The sequence below is a fragment of the Peromyscus maniculatus genome, chromosome 9 (assembly GCF_049852395.1).
Source record: "Peromyscus maniculatus bairdii isolate BWxNUB_F1_BW_parent chromosome 9, HU_Pman_BW_mat_3.1, whole genome shotgun sequence".
NCBI classification, from domain to species: domain Eukaryota; kingdom Metazoa; phylum Chordata; class Mammalia; order Rodentia; family Cricetidae; genus Peromyscus; species Peromyscus maniculatus.
In genome coordinates this window covers 94530492-94545838 of record NC_134860.1, presented here as the reverse complement: position 1 = coordinate 94545838, position 15347 = coordinate 94530492, and the positions used below count along the sequence as shown (strand labels likewise).

The window sequence follows — 15347 nt, the reverse complement described above, 5'->3', positions numbered from 1 at the left end:
ACCCCCATCCTTCCCCCCTAACCCACCCCCTGTGAGTTAAGAATATACTGTTAAGAATAAAAAACAGCTGGGTGGGGGTGGCACACGCCATTTAATTCCAACATTTGGGAGGCAGAGGCAGGCGATCTCTATGAGTTCCAGGCCAGCCTGGGCTACAGAGTGAATTCCAAGAAAGGTACAAAGCTACACAGAGAAACCCTGTCTTGAAAAACCAAACCAAACCAAACAAAAAACCAAAAAACTAAAAACAAAAACAAAAAAACACTCTGATCTAAGTTAAGGATGACAAGAATATCCTCACAGCATTAATCTGAGAAATAAGTATCTGTATTACACTAAGTGATGTCTTCTCCTTCGAGAAAACAACTTCAGAGTTACATATTTGAAGAGGAAACTTTGGGAATATCATATATATATATATATATATATATATATATATATATATATATATATATATATGGGAACTCATATATATATATACATATGTATATATGACATAGTGTTTTAATTATTTTCTATACAGAAATGGAAAATTGTGTTGATGGCTATGGGATGAATAACTTTAACATTTTTCACAAATCAAATATCACAGATGTTCTACTTGTATAAAAATGATTTTGCTATTTCCCACAACTTCTTTCCTTTCTTTTAATGCAATAGTTAATTTTGAAAAAGTTATTGTTTCAATATTTCTACATATTTATACAATTTAAAGAAGTTATCATTATCAATAGTCATATGAACTAGCTTTATATATGCATAATTGTCACATTTTAATACTTAATTCTGTAATTAATAGACATTGTGCTTGAAATTACTTAATGTAGTATTACTTGCTCAACTATGTTCATAGAAGCTTTGTTTGTAAAAGCCAGAACCTAGAAACAATCTACATGTCCCTACATGGCATGGGGGACCTGTTGCTGGGACCTAGACTATTGTAATCTCGCAACCATATCCATAACGGACCAAATGCTGTTAACCACTTGATAGGGCTTAGAATATAATTTATTCATAGAATTTTCCAAGGCCTTCTATTCTCACATATAAAATTTTAACCAGAAAACCTAGCTGTATCATGTATTGTTATCTATAAATGGTGCTGGAAAAACTGGATATCTACCTGTGATACCCAGTTCTAGTTGAAATAGGTCTTTCTTTCTTTCTCAATGGGAAAAGCAATTCAAAATGGGTCAAAGACCATAAGATAAGACATGAAGTTCTGACAATAAGAGAGAAAAAATATGTAGTTACTATTAGAAGATGTAAATATAGATAAAGACTTCCTCATCAGGATCCATCCCCTTAGGAAATAAAGTCAATATTATCAAACATAACCTCATTAAATTAAAATGCTTAGGTATAGCAAGAAAAAAATAGATGTTAATAGAATGAAGAGACAGCATACAGAATGGAAGAAAGTTTCTGCAAAAGATAGATACTTAAAATATCGAAGGATTAAAAAAATCAAATAAACCAATAAATGTGTTAATAGAGTGATCAGACAAATCACAAATGAATAAATACAAATGTCCAACATATATGAAATATGTCCAATCTCAATCCTTATGAGAGAAAGACATATCAAGAGACATTATGATTTCATCTTACTCTAATCAGGATTTATTCAAGACAACAACAGTAACAAATGCTTATGCAGATGTGGTCAAAAGAAAACTCTTGTACATTGCTTGTAGGACTGTAAAGTTGTCTAGCCTCTGTGGACACCAGCATGGACATTTCTTATAAACCTAGTAATTGGCCCAGGTTCTGCATTCCTATCTAAAGGACTCCAATTTGACTTATCACAAAGATACTTTGAGTACTGATTATGAATCTATATTCAATAGCTAAGTTTCAAAACTAACCTGGGCATCTAATAACAGAGAAATGAATAACAAAAATGGGACACATATAAACAATGGAATTCTCTTCTGTTACAAAGATTTATGTTGTGTTGTTTGAGAGAACATATATAAAATAGACATAAATTTATTAAGTGAATTAAGCCAGTCTTACTCATAAAACCCTGCCATATGTTTCCTCTAATTTGTGGTTCCTAGATTTTATATCATTAAAATATGCATTTAATAAATGAAGTAGATAAAATGTAGAGTATTGGAGAATGGAGTGGGGGTACTTGTACTCAATATGCAACAAATGACTAAGAAAATTAAAGCAATATTTAAAAAGAGGTCATTATATTGCATATTAATAATGTCATGCTTTCTAAGCTGTGATCAATACTGACATATTAGTATAATCATTCAGTTATTTTTACTATTAACGTTGTTTTAAAATGTAGCCACTGTTTCTGCTTGCTATAGACTTCCTTCTGAGCTAACACACTCTGCTATTAGATATGTCTAGTCAATGACATGGTTTTCTAGAGTGATTGGTGACTGACATAAAACTCCCCTTATACGTTCTGCTGCAATAGGTGCATGCAATTCTCACTGGAGTAATTCACTAGGGTTCACAAGTGCATGTATGGAGTAAATTTATGCAACATTTTTTTTAACCTTTGCCTGGAAGCAGTGTCAGCAAGTAGTAACAACCAGTGGCAATGGATATACTAAGCTCACAGTGTGAAGTTCTAGTAAATGCAGACATCACTCTTTGAATATCTAACTAGGGAAGGAATCATACAAAATGATCCATTACACAACTTCGGTATTGTAGGAGACCAGTTGAAAAAAAAAAAAAGAATAGAGTAGCAAAAACTGACATATTTGGAAATCATTAAAACAACTAAACTGCTTGAAGGAGGTATTTAGAAAGGGAAGAGCAGAAACAGGGAATCCAGTTTTATAAAATTGTCAGGCTACTATGTTAATGATTAAAACCTATAACAGTGAACAGCTTCTGTAAATATTTCGAGAATCAATTTTATATATCCTAGTCAGGTAAAACAAGATTTATTTGTAGATACGGGGTGTGTGTGTGTGTGTGTGTAAGAGAGAGAGAGAGAGAGAGAGAGAGAGAGAGAGAGAGAGAGAGAGAGAGAGAGAGAGAGAGAGAGATATGGGGGCAGGGAGCTCAAACAAAGAAAGCTCAAACTCCAAAAAAATCTCCTGTGATTTTTTTGTCTTGACTATTAAGCATTAAGTACATTGAACATAAATTTTCCAGACAAAATGGAAATTATGGTAAATACATTAACTATGTATATATTTATTTAGGATTTTCTATATATTTTCATACAGAATTACACGTTGGACATAAATCATTCATCTTTACTATAGAAATCAATATTTAAGATACATAATCACTCCTAACACCCAGGAGGCAGAAGTAGATGTATCTGAGAGTTCAAAGCTAGCTTGCTTTACAGAAGGAATTTCAGAGCAGCCAGGAATACATATTGAGACTATGTCTCATGATAAAAGTCCTATTTTGAGTCTAGTTGAGTTCTCTTTCCATGGGTCATTACTAGTCTTCCATAATCTCCCAAGTGATTTGGGACGGTGAGTGAGTCTGTGTCAGAGATGTGGGGTATCTTCACATGTCTCCTGTCATATAAGTTTTGTGGAGATATGGCATAAGGTAAACCTCAGGTTGGATTAGGCCTAAGGCAGCAAGTTAGCCTAGAGACCTTGCACCTTTAGGTCTAGAAGCTGGAGTAGAGAGCTATTCTGAGGTCCTAGGGAATCTACCCTGTGTCCTAGACTCTCCACCAAGGCATTGTGAAAGTGGAGAAGGAGAGGGTGGGCCAAGTCCAGAGGAGTTCCAGGATGTGAAAGCCCATGAGAAGGAGCTATAGCAGTTTGCCAAACTAGTGAATCAGAAGAGGATCACCTTGGGGTACAACCAAGGAGCTGTGAGGTTCATCCTGGACGTTCTTTTGGAAAGGTGTTCAGCTAGACAAACATCTGCCATTTTGAATTCCCAGAGATCAGCTTCAAGAACATGAATGACTTGCAGCCCCTGCTAAAGAAATGGGTGAAAGAAACAGACATAGATAAGAGCCCTCTGGTGATTTCCAAAGCAGATACCCAGGATGGAGGCCTGCAAAAGAAAGCACAGAAGGATGGAGAATCCTGTGAGAGATAACCTGGAAGACAAGTTCCAGCAGTTCCTGAGCCCACCCTGCTGCTGATCAGCATCATCACACAGCACAATGTTATAGAGAAGGACATGATCTGAGTGTGGTTCTGTAATTGCTGTCAAAAGGGCAAAGGTCTAGCATTGATGTTTCCCAATGAGAGGAATATGAAGCTGTAGGATCTCCTTTCCTGTGGGTCCTGTATCCTTCCCTTTGCCCCACACAGGACCCCATTTTGGTGCCAAGATTACAGGAGCCCCCAGTTCATCACTTTGTGTTCTTGGTTCATTTCCCCAGGGTGAAGCCTTTCCCTCTGTTCCTGTCTCTGCTCTGCGCTCTCCCATTTATTCATGCTGAGGAGTCAGCCATGTCTTGGAATGAGGGAAACAGAAACAAAAGGAAGAGGAGGACAGGAAAGGAAGGAAAAAGCCTGGAGCCTCTACCACCACATCTTTGGAATTAAGGACTTTATTTACTAAAGGAAGGATGGACACACAAAGGATGGGGCTAGAATTGTAAGAGTAGTTGCGGGGGAAGATGAAGTTCATTGATGCTGTTGGTCATGAGTTCATTATTCATCTTTTTTTTTTTTTAGATTAGGAGTCTGGGACAAACTTAAAACATATTTTGAATATTAGTATATAATTATTATATTACTGTGTGATTATGTCATTAGATTAGATCATCCAGTGAGTGCTCAGGGAACAACAACAATAACAACAAACTCAGAAAGGGACTGAGTACATAATCTTGATACCCACAGCAGTTCCTGAATATACAAAGCATGAAATGCAATTTGTTCTAAAAATCTTTTTTTGCTAAGCAGGATTATAATTCTGACCATTGCTCCCTTTGAAAAATGATGGCTTAGAGATATTGCACCTTATAACATGCTAATTGGGCTAGACTTAGTGACATGGCAAAGGCCTGTATCATTTCATATTCTGCTGACAATTGAAAATGTTTTAATAACTACAAATGTTAACTTGTTACAGGTATGCATAAGGATTTATCATTCAATATATTTTGTCTATGCATGCATACTATTTTGCATTTTTTTAAAAAATTCTTTTTTAAATAAAAGTCCTTTAGTATTTTAGAAAAATATAGTCTCCAGAAATTTGTATCAAGTTTAGCCCGTATCTTAAAATTTGTTTTTGTTTTCCTCATACAGTTTATTTAAATCAAGTGATGTCCATAGGCAGATGGCTTAGTCATTGAAACTGTAGGCTCCAGGTTGGGATACTGCTAATCTCATTTCATTCCTTAACATATGAATGGGACATATAATAATACTTATTTTATTGGGTTATTAAAAATTGATGGATATTTATGTTTATAATACCTAAAAAGTTTAGTCTGCTATTATTGCAAACATCAAATAGCATTACCCTTGCTGGCCTTACTCCAAAGCTGTCACATACTTAGTACATTAATGACACCTCTTCAATAACACATAGCATATCCAAGCATCAGAAGCACAGGATTATTTTAATTATTATTGGTCTTTATAAATTCAGAGAAGAAGCTTTCCATTTTATACATTTCTGGTAAAAATATTTATAAATCTCTTATACTTTGGAGTATTTCATGTCTTTCTATTTTCAGTGATTATAAACAATTTCCAATTTTAATTTTCTTTTATGCAATACATAGTTTTAAAACATTACTGTGTTAATGCTTTGTTCCTTGTTACATCTCGCTTAGTCCATTCCATGGTTCAATCTTTGACATGCACTTTTTGTAAACAGAGCTAAAGCTTCTAGTTTGACAAAATAGCACAGTTAATTTGAATTTCTGGCAGACAAATTCATATATTCATGTTCAAAATGCCACTCTGCAAAATTCTCCACTCTACTTTTAGCTGAGATTATCTTCTCTCTAAGCATGTTTCATTTTTTTTCAGTACCCAATGCCAGTTTCAACTGAGGAGTGGAAGACAGACACACAAAGTCCACTTCAAATTCAAAAAAATCCATATAGAAAAACAATTTAACATTTTAAGCATAGTTTGCTGTACTGATGGATGGCTATAAATTATGATATGCTTACTTTTTGCCTAGTCTGCACCTATCTGTATAAAATGTATGATTAAATATGATATTGCAGGTCCTTCATTAAATGAGACACTTGAATTTCATTCCAGGCTGCACTGAACAATTCTGAATGCCACTCAAAGTGATAGGTCAAATCTGTTCTTTTCACTCACATGGGATTGCAAAAGTATCAGTTTTTTTTCTTTTTCATTTCATTTATTGTTTGGGGATGATTTTTGAAAGGAGACAGATGGGGTGAAGTCAGATGCCACCCACTCATTACAATACAGCAACATCTACACAGCCTGCCATATACTTATAACATATGACCTTCCCGATTTTAAGCAACTAGATTGATTAATAAGAGTCCATGAATTTCTAATGGACAAGAAACTGCAACCTAGATGTATAAATCATTATTTGACAAACCATGAAAGCCATATGCTTTCCAGGTGATAGCACGGACCTTGCAATTCATCAGTAACAGACTCAAACCTTTGTTGCCTTTTATAATTTGACCTTGTGGTTATGCAAGTTCTGACCTTATTTACCCAATTAAAGAATGAAGATATTTTTCAGAAGGACATTAAAGAGGGGCACTGATATAAGCCATTGCAGATTAAGGGATTTATTACAAAAGTTATACTATCGTCAGACAAATGGAGAAGCAACATTGTGGTTGGGTTTCCAAAGAGAGTTTTGATGTCAGTATCAGAGACAGACAACAAGTCAGAGGCTCTATAGGTAGGAGTCAGAGTCCATGTAGAAGAAATAGGAGTCTCTTCTTGTACATACTGAAGTTGAAGGAGGCTTTCCAGTACAGGCATGCTGTAAGGCATGACTCCCCAGCAATAGGTAGAAAAATGATTGGGGAACAGGCTGTGAGGCCAAACAATATCCCCTTCGATGTATACTCATAGTGAGAGATCTCAGGATGTCTGTTTGTTCTGGACTCATAGACTTGTCTCAATAGGATTCCTATAGGTAATTCACAGAGTGAAAGACAGATATTGTAGTCTGAGCAGTTCAAACATGATGTTCTTAAAAGTCACTTCACAAGAATATACCTATTTACTATAGACTACATGTTAGCACCAATCAAATTAGCCATTTAGCCAAGCTTAGTGACTCACAACTACATTTCCATTATTAGGGAGCTAAGACCAGCTTGTGCCAGTCATGAGACTATCCCCTGAAAGCTAAACATCTTCTGAAATCTGTTGACACTGTCCTTGTGTAGTCACAGGAGGAGCCATTGGGTTAAATAACTCAACTCAAAGTGTCTGAGAAATTCAAAGCTTGGTATACAATAGTGGTTTTCATTATCATTTTTAATCTCCCTCTCTGTCTTTTTTTGTGTTGTTCTTATAAAAGGAATCATATCTTTATCAATGGTACAGTATTTAATATCTTTTAAAATCAAATGGAGTTTGACTTCAATCCAAGCCCCAGTTTGCCAGCAGAGTGGCTGGTGAAATCTCTATCTACAGTGTGGACCAAGGAAATGTCTTCAGTAATGACTGCCAGATGGCCATTATAAACATCTCTAATACAGTCCATTCAGGTTGGGTTCTGGTCTATTTACTAGCTTATCTCTCCTGTCTAATAATTCTAATAATTGACGTCTCACTTCTTTAGAAATGTAATGTTGGAATATAGCTGCTGTACAGGCTTATACTGTAAAACCCACTACACCCTTAGAATGCTATAATTAATATCTCCTATTTCTGCTACATGGTCCCTGATTCTTTTCTTCAGAGCTCTGACATGCTGGTTTTCTTCAGCACTGTTCCCTGAGTTTCTCTCCTCAGAGTCTCCAACATACTGTTGCTTATCTGTCTGTCTGTCTATTGCATTAAAAAAAATCTTGCCATCTCAGGAAACAATATTAAACTGAATATTCCTCTTATCATTATCTTTTCTTGAATATTCCTCTTATCATATCTGATACCTTTGCATCTTAGATTCATTTTTTTAAATCCTCATTCTACCACACTACCCCATTTCTGTAATTTTAGCCTAGAAATATGTTTTTTGTCCCACCTTCTTGACCATGAACCCAAGCCCAGAAAATACCTGGCCACAACCCAGGCCCACTATACTGGGAAATCCCTAAATGTGCCCTTATGATTTCTATTCCCTTCTAGTGTCCTGTATTATAGATGTTTTTTATAGCATGGATACTCATAGCTTTGATATCTTTTGTGGTGGGCCTTGTTGGCTCTCTATGTATCAAATCAATTTCTATTTATTATTACAGTTGTCTGTTTAGTTTTTGTTTTGTTTCCCTTCTTTTACTAATTGTTTTCTTTTATCATTTTGATTGACTTGAGGTCATGTATAGCTATTGCTGTGGTTTAAATAGGTATGGCCCCATAGGTTCACGTGTTTGAATGCTTGGCCACTGGAAGTGACATTATTAGGAGATGTGGCCTTTTAGAGTAGGTGTAGCCTTGTTGGAGGACGTGTGTCACTGTAGGGGTGGAATTTGAGGTCTCATATGCTCAAACTGTGCTCCATGTGCTTGGCCTATAGAAAAAAACACGATTAGGGGACAAGGCCTTGTTGGAGGAAGTGTATCAATGTGAAGGCAGGCTTTGACATCTCACATGCTCAAGTTATACCCCGTGTGGTACAGTCTCCTCCTGCTGCCTGTGGATAAAGATGCAGAACTCTCAGCTCCTTCTTCAACACTATGTCTGCCAGTATGCCAACATGCTTCTCACCAGTACAATAATGTAATAAATCTCTGAAATTGTAAGCTAGCTCCAATTAAATATTTTCCTTTATAAGAGTTTCCTATAGTCATGGTGTCTTTTCACAGCAATAGAAACCCTAACTAAGACAGAAATTGACACACCAGGAATGGATTATGGCTGTGATAGACTGGGGCATGTTTTCTTTGGAGAAATGCAGTCTTTGGGACTACAAACTAGAAAAACAGTTGAATGATTTAAGCAGGGATTATTGGGCCATCCTAGTAGGAGTACAGAAGACAGTGGTGCTGAGGGTGATTTGAATTATAGGGGCCTGGCTCGACAGAATTCAGAGAAGGAGGTTAGTATATGGCCTAGAGAGAAGTAATGTGATATTTTGGTGAGGAATATGGCTGCTTTTTATCCCTGACTGCAATGTCTGCCTGAGGCTAAAGTGCAGACTTTTGGATTAATTCCATTGGCAAAGGATATCTCAAAGAAGCTTATTATCAATTTTGTCGTATGGTCATTAGTGTTCACTCATATGAAGATCTATAATGAAATAGAGCAAATGAAAGAAAAGATACAAAATGCACAATTTGAGGAGAAAAGAAACACCAGGAAGTGGAATGGAGCTAAATCCTTTGTTCAAGGAAATAAATAGTTTGAAGTAATGCCTGATATTAAATGGAATAAAGGGAGTGGAGACCTCAGGGCAAGACTCCCTCCCAGCTAAGCTCCCAGCTTGTGAAAAGGAATTAAGGATTAGCTTAGGTCTAGGCATGGTAGTAGAAGCTTTTAATACCAGCACTCAGTAAGCAGAGGCTGGCAGATAGCTAAATTCATGGCCAGCCTGATTTACAGAGCAAGTTCCAGGACAGCCATGCTCCAGGCAGTACAGGAAACCATAGAAAACAGAAAGTTGGGGAAGATGTAATTAAATGAGGGGGGCATGTTCCAGCCCCAGCAAGCTGCAGAACTTGACAGCTTATGCAATGTGTTTCTGGTTTTAGAGTCAAGGATAAAAGAAAGGGGTTATGGAATCTCCCTCTTTGAGAAACAAAACAAAACAAAACATTGTGGTCAGGTGTGAGGCAGTGGTGCCTCTGTGTGGAGGCCCAGAGAGGAAATTTTGTGAAGCTCTGAAGGTGAAGCATCGAATTCCTTGGAGACCACAAAATGTTGGAGATGTCAGAGCTGTGCAATATCTAATAAGGCAAGCTAACAAGGAGTGGAACCAGCCCAAGAGTAAGACTGTGTTGCTGTCACTAAAGCTAAAAGAAGTGGGGTATCTGAAGAGAATTTTGACATCAGACATGGAGATGCAGCGTTTGGAGTTTTTCCAGTTGATTTTAGTATTGCTTTGTTCCAGTATTTCCTCACTATACTCCCTTTCCTCCATTTTTGAAATGTTATGTATCTTCTATGTCACTATATCCTGGAAGTATATTGTTTGTGTTTTGTTTTTAATTTCCCAGAGGATCACAGTTAAGAGATTGTATGAGTCTCAAAAGAGACTTTGATCTTTGGACTTTTAAACATTGTTGAGATTGTGATGAACTATGGGGGCTTTTGAAGTTAGACTAAATGCATTTTGCATTATGGCTACAAGTTTATGGGGGCCAAGTTGGGGGATTGTCATGGTTTGAATAGGTTATGGCCCCTAAAGACTCATGTGTTTGAATGCTTGGATCATAGGTAATGGCACTATTAGGACCTGGTGCCCTGTTGGAGTAAGTGTGGACTTGTTGGAAGTGTGTCACTGTGGGGGCAGGCTTTGAGGTCTAATATGCTCAGGCTAGGCTAGTATTACACAGATTCCTTCTTCTGCCTGTAGGTCAAGGTGTAGGATTCTCAGCACCTTCTCCAGTACCATATCTGCCTGCATTCCATCATTTTTTTCATCATGATAATGGAATGATAATGGAATAAGCTTCTGAAACTGTAAATCAGACCCAGTTAAATGTTTTCCTTCATAAAAGTTGCCACGGTGATGGTGTTTCTTCAGAGCAATGCTAACTAAGACATCTATGTAGCCCTTAGTGGCCTGAACTCATAGAAAGGCTCCTGCTTCACCCTTCCAATAAACAGGGATTATAAGCATGCATTACTATAACTATTTTCTTGGTTGTTTATTTCTATTGCTTGAACTCTGTTATAGTAGTCATATTATGTTTAGTGCTAGACATTACAGCTAAGATCTTATGACATATTTTCTATCACAAGGATGCAAAAAGATAAATAACAAAGTTCTTTAAGCATCCTTCCTCAAAATTGTGACAATTAGCTAGTAGAGAATGCTTTTTATTTTTTCATGTCATCATTGTCTATTTAGAATACTATTATGTGAGAGGCGCAAAAACTTGGAGCTGATAGAGTAATCTATCAAATATTGGGCATTAACTATGACAACAAATGCCAAGAAAATCAGGAAAAAGAAGAAAGAGAGAATGTACTCCTTGGACTTGAAAGCATAATGGATACGTCAAAAAATCTCAGCAGCTTAAACACATAGGAATTTTCTATTTCTATAGTTTTACCAGCCACTTAACTTGACTACCAGGTTTTTGTTATTCATAATATACTAGATGATTCCAACCTATGTATTGTCATGACCTGGAGTTGAATCTTAAAACTACGCTAACATTTCAGTGATAATTGTATTAATTTTTCACTGACTCAGATATTTTATACTTTTGAGAATTTATTAAGAAATCAACTAAAAGTAGGATTGGGAACTTTATTTTGCCTTATTTCACTTCATATGATTATTACTTTAATTCTCATTTATAAATTACTTTAAAACCTTTATAACCTCAATAAATGGTACAATTAGAAAGATACAACCGGGAATAACATTTAAGGCCCAAATAACTGACAAAATGAGAGAAGGCTGATCATAAATAACTTTAATATAGGACAACATGTGATACATAATTTGTGAGAAGTAAGAAATAGAAAGTGTGATTTAACTTGATTAGATTTGCAATCAACTAGAAATGAAAGTCACTAGGCACTTCTGTGAGGAATCTTCTTGACCAGATCTTTTGATTGGAAAGACTCATACAAACGTAAGTGGTACCCTCAGCAGCCCCAATATAAGGTTATAGAAGGACACTGCTTTTTCTTGATAGCCTTAACTTATGCTGACAGAGTTTATCTATCCTGTTGCTCTAGGATTCATTTGTCAATATTAGAATTAGCTTCCTTAAGCTTCCAATATAGTTTAAAAATCAAAAGTTCTCCCAGGATCCTCCAGGGCTTTACCACCAAATTGGGAGTGTGAAGATAACCACTCTTGATGTTCTGAGCAACTATTGAATTCTGGGCCTCTCCAAGTATGAGACAGGCATCATTCAACTACATGAACCAAATCATGTAAGCTAAGTTAGTAAATCTCATTTATATATGTATACATTCTATTAGTCCTTTTCCTCAAGAGAACATTAATACAGGAGATAATGGAAAGAATGACGAATGACATATAAGGTATGTTTGGTGTATAAGTACTCACTGTAACAGCTAACTAAACTGTAACAGCTAACTAAACTGTTTTAAAGTTTATATTTTGTAAGGTTAAGATAAGTAATACAAGGGGCAGGAAAAGGAAGCAGGCCGGCCGTAAAGGGGCCTCAGATACTATTTATTTAATTTATTTATTTATATTTAAAAGCCGCTCTCTCCGTCCTCCGATGTTGTTAACATCCCCGAAGGAAGAGTAAGCTTAGGGGAGCCAGGCGCAGCCAGCAGCGGGGCCCTCAGCTGGAGACCGCAGCTCCTGCCCATTGGAAGGCCAGGTGTATGTGAGCTGCGCCCAGGGGTGCCCTGCGCCCTGGCGCCCTGCGAGCTCTAACAGCTGGGGTCGCGCGGGGGAACTGGGCCCAGGGCTCTGGTGGAGTGGCTGATGTCCCGGACTGAAAGCTGAGGCCGCGCTGGTGAGACTGGGACAAGCCCTTGCACCTCCAGAGCTGGGCCAGGGCGACGAGGGGAGCCGCCAAGATGCCAGAGGAGGAAAATATCTTCCTGTTGGTGCCTAACCTTATCGTGGACTTCTAGACGCCTTTGATGGACACGCGGCTCGAGCCCTTAATCAAGGCACCCGGTTTGGGGCCATGCTTGACATGCTGACAGACCGCTGTTCCACCATGTGTCTCTTGGTCAACCTGGCCCTGCTGTATCCTCGAGCCACTCTGCTCTTCCAGCTCAGCATGAGTCTGGATGTGGCCAGTCACTGGCTGCATCTGCACAGTTCCGTGGCAAGGGGCAGTGAGAGCCACAAGATGATCGACCAGATCTCTGGGAACCCCGTGCTTCGGATCTACTATACTTCTAGGCCTGCCCTGTTCACCCTGTGTGCTGGAAATGAACTCTTCTACTGCCTCCCGTACCTGTTCAATTTCTCCGAGGGACCATTAGGTGGGGGTGGGGTTCCACCCTGCCCTGCCTGGGGAAAGAGAGGCCTCAATCTCGTACCCCTACGACGCCTCCCACCATTCTCTCTCTCTGCCTCCCCGTAGTGGATGGGCTCTGTGGGACTCTTCCAAATGGGCCTCTGGATCACAGCTCCCATTGCCCTGCTTAAGTCGCCATTAGTGTCATCCAGCTCATCACAGCGGCGCGAACACGTGGCTGCTCTGGATGCGGCAGACCGTGCCAGGAAGAAATGACCCTCGCCCGCTCCCAGCTGCCCACCTGCCCTGGGCATCTACTGTGCCACATGGCTCCTCTCCTCCTCCTAAGAGGTCCTTGTGTCATGTCTTATGTGTTCTCTAACCTCCTGGGATGGGGGTCAACCTCTGTGTGGTGTTGTCAGTGTCTTTTTAATCCTGAGGACCAGACCCATGCCTGTGACCCCAAGGACCTGGCACGGCAAAGCAGGAAGAGTGCTCAGGACGCTCCCCTCCCCATCCAGCTGGTGCTCCAGGAGACCTGTCTGAGGATTGGGTGTTGCCACATATCCTGCTGGCTCAGCCCTGGGGTCTGGCCTGGCCCGAGATTTGGGGGACATGTGAAGGAGGGAGATGTATGGCTCCCAGGTTTCCCAAAAGGCAGAAGAATCAGACTGATGCCGTTGGGTCAAGGAAGCCTGGGGTACCAGGCCCAGGAGGGAAGGGGCCAGGGGCCAGCTAGATCCTTCCCTGAGGCAAACTCCTCTATCCTGTCCTCTTGCTTTGGAAGCCTCCATAATAAAGGGGGGACCTTCACTCTTTTCGGACTTGTTTGCTTTGAGACATTCTTAGATGAGGGCCTAGGGTTAAAAGGAACTGGGTATAAAAGCTCCATCTGGATGCTTTTCCCAAAGAAGGTGGCTGGCTCCTCCCTGTCATTCCAATGACCTTAGAGAGGCCCTGCCGGCTCTTGAGGTTTGAAAGCACTGTCTCTGTCCACTGCTTTATGTCCCTGGCTGGTCACTTCCATTGTATCCTTGATATTTTCTACCCTCACGAGAATGTAAACTTCATGAGAGCAGAGTATGTCTTTCTGATATCTGCCTAGAGTGAAAACTAGCCTGGCATGTGGTCGCTACTTAATAAATACTCATGGAAAGATGAAAAAAAAAAGATAAGTAATACACATACAACCTTTGGCATACAGAGCATCACATTTAATAATAAGGATGGTAGTCTTATACATCAATATCATATTTATATCTACTCATGCAATCTATGCTTCAATTAAGAAACATTCCAGAAATCCAACAGTTGATGAATAAATAAGAAAAATGTGGACCATAATATAAAGTAATTTATTCATCAATAAAGAAAAATAAAATTAAGGTATTTGCAGGAAATATTTGAACAGGATAGCATTATGTCAAGCATAATTTCCTATTAACCTGAGACAACACTAGAGAAATAGTCTTAAAGAAAAAATTAGAATGGGAAAATGGAAGACAAATGGGTACTAGAATACATTTGACATTAAGTAGAGGCAGTGTATTAGGAGTAAAAGCAACAAACAGGAAGAGCCTGGGGTTTAGAGATTGGAATGTTAGAAGAAAATCAACAAAGTCAAGACACATGCATATAAATGCCATAGAGAAATCCATTACTTTCTGTACTAGTTTAAAACATTTTTAATTTTTAGTAGTTCCTTTTTAAGTAAAATATAATTACATAATTTACCTTTTCTCCTTTAAAACCTCTCATGACCCTTTTTTTGTCCTCTCAAATTCATGACAATTTTTTCTATAATTGTTGCTGTGGAAAAATGTTTTTGTACATTGGCTTAATAAAACACTAATTGGCCAGTAGTCAGGCAGGAATTATAGTCAGGACAAGCAGACAAGGAGAATTCTGGGAAGAGGGAGACTGAGTCAGGAGACATCAGCCTGCTGTCCAGGGAGAAGCATGTAATGACACACAGGTAAAGCCATGGAACATGTGGCAACATACAGATTAATAGAAATGGGCTGAATTTAAGTGTAAGAGGTAGTCAGTGGTAGGCCTGAGATAATGGCTGAGCTTATATAATTAATATAAGCCTCTGTGTGTTTACTTAGGGGATATGAGTGGGAGAGATTTGTCCCAACCACCAGCCAACCAGGACACAGGAAATCTTCCTACTACA

General features: G+C 38.5%; 1 protein-coding gene across 1 annotated transcript; it reads left to right on the top strand.

The window, feature by feature from the left end:
• Nucleotides 1-12558: 12558 nt before the first annotated feature.
• On the top strand, nt 12559-13672 carry LOC102928401 (CDP-diacylglycerol--inositol 3-phosphatidyltransferase-like). The gene is made up of 2 exons (XM_042285269.2): nt 12559-13204; nt 13295-13672. Exons 1-2 carry the CDS (start codon nt 12890-12892, stop codon nt 13442-13444), a joined length of 465 nt encoding a protein of 154 aa, XP_042141203.1. The 5' UTR covers nt 12559-12889; the 3' UTR covers nt 13445-13672.
• The last annotated feature ends 1675 nt before the right edge of the window (nt 13673-15347 follow it).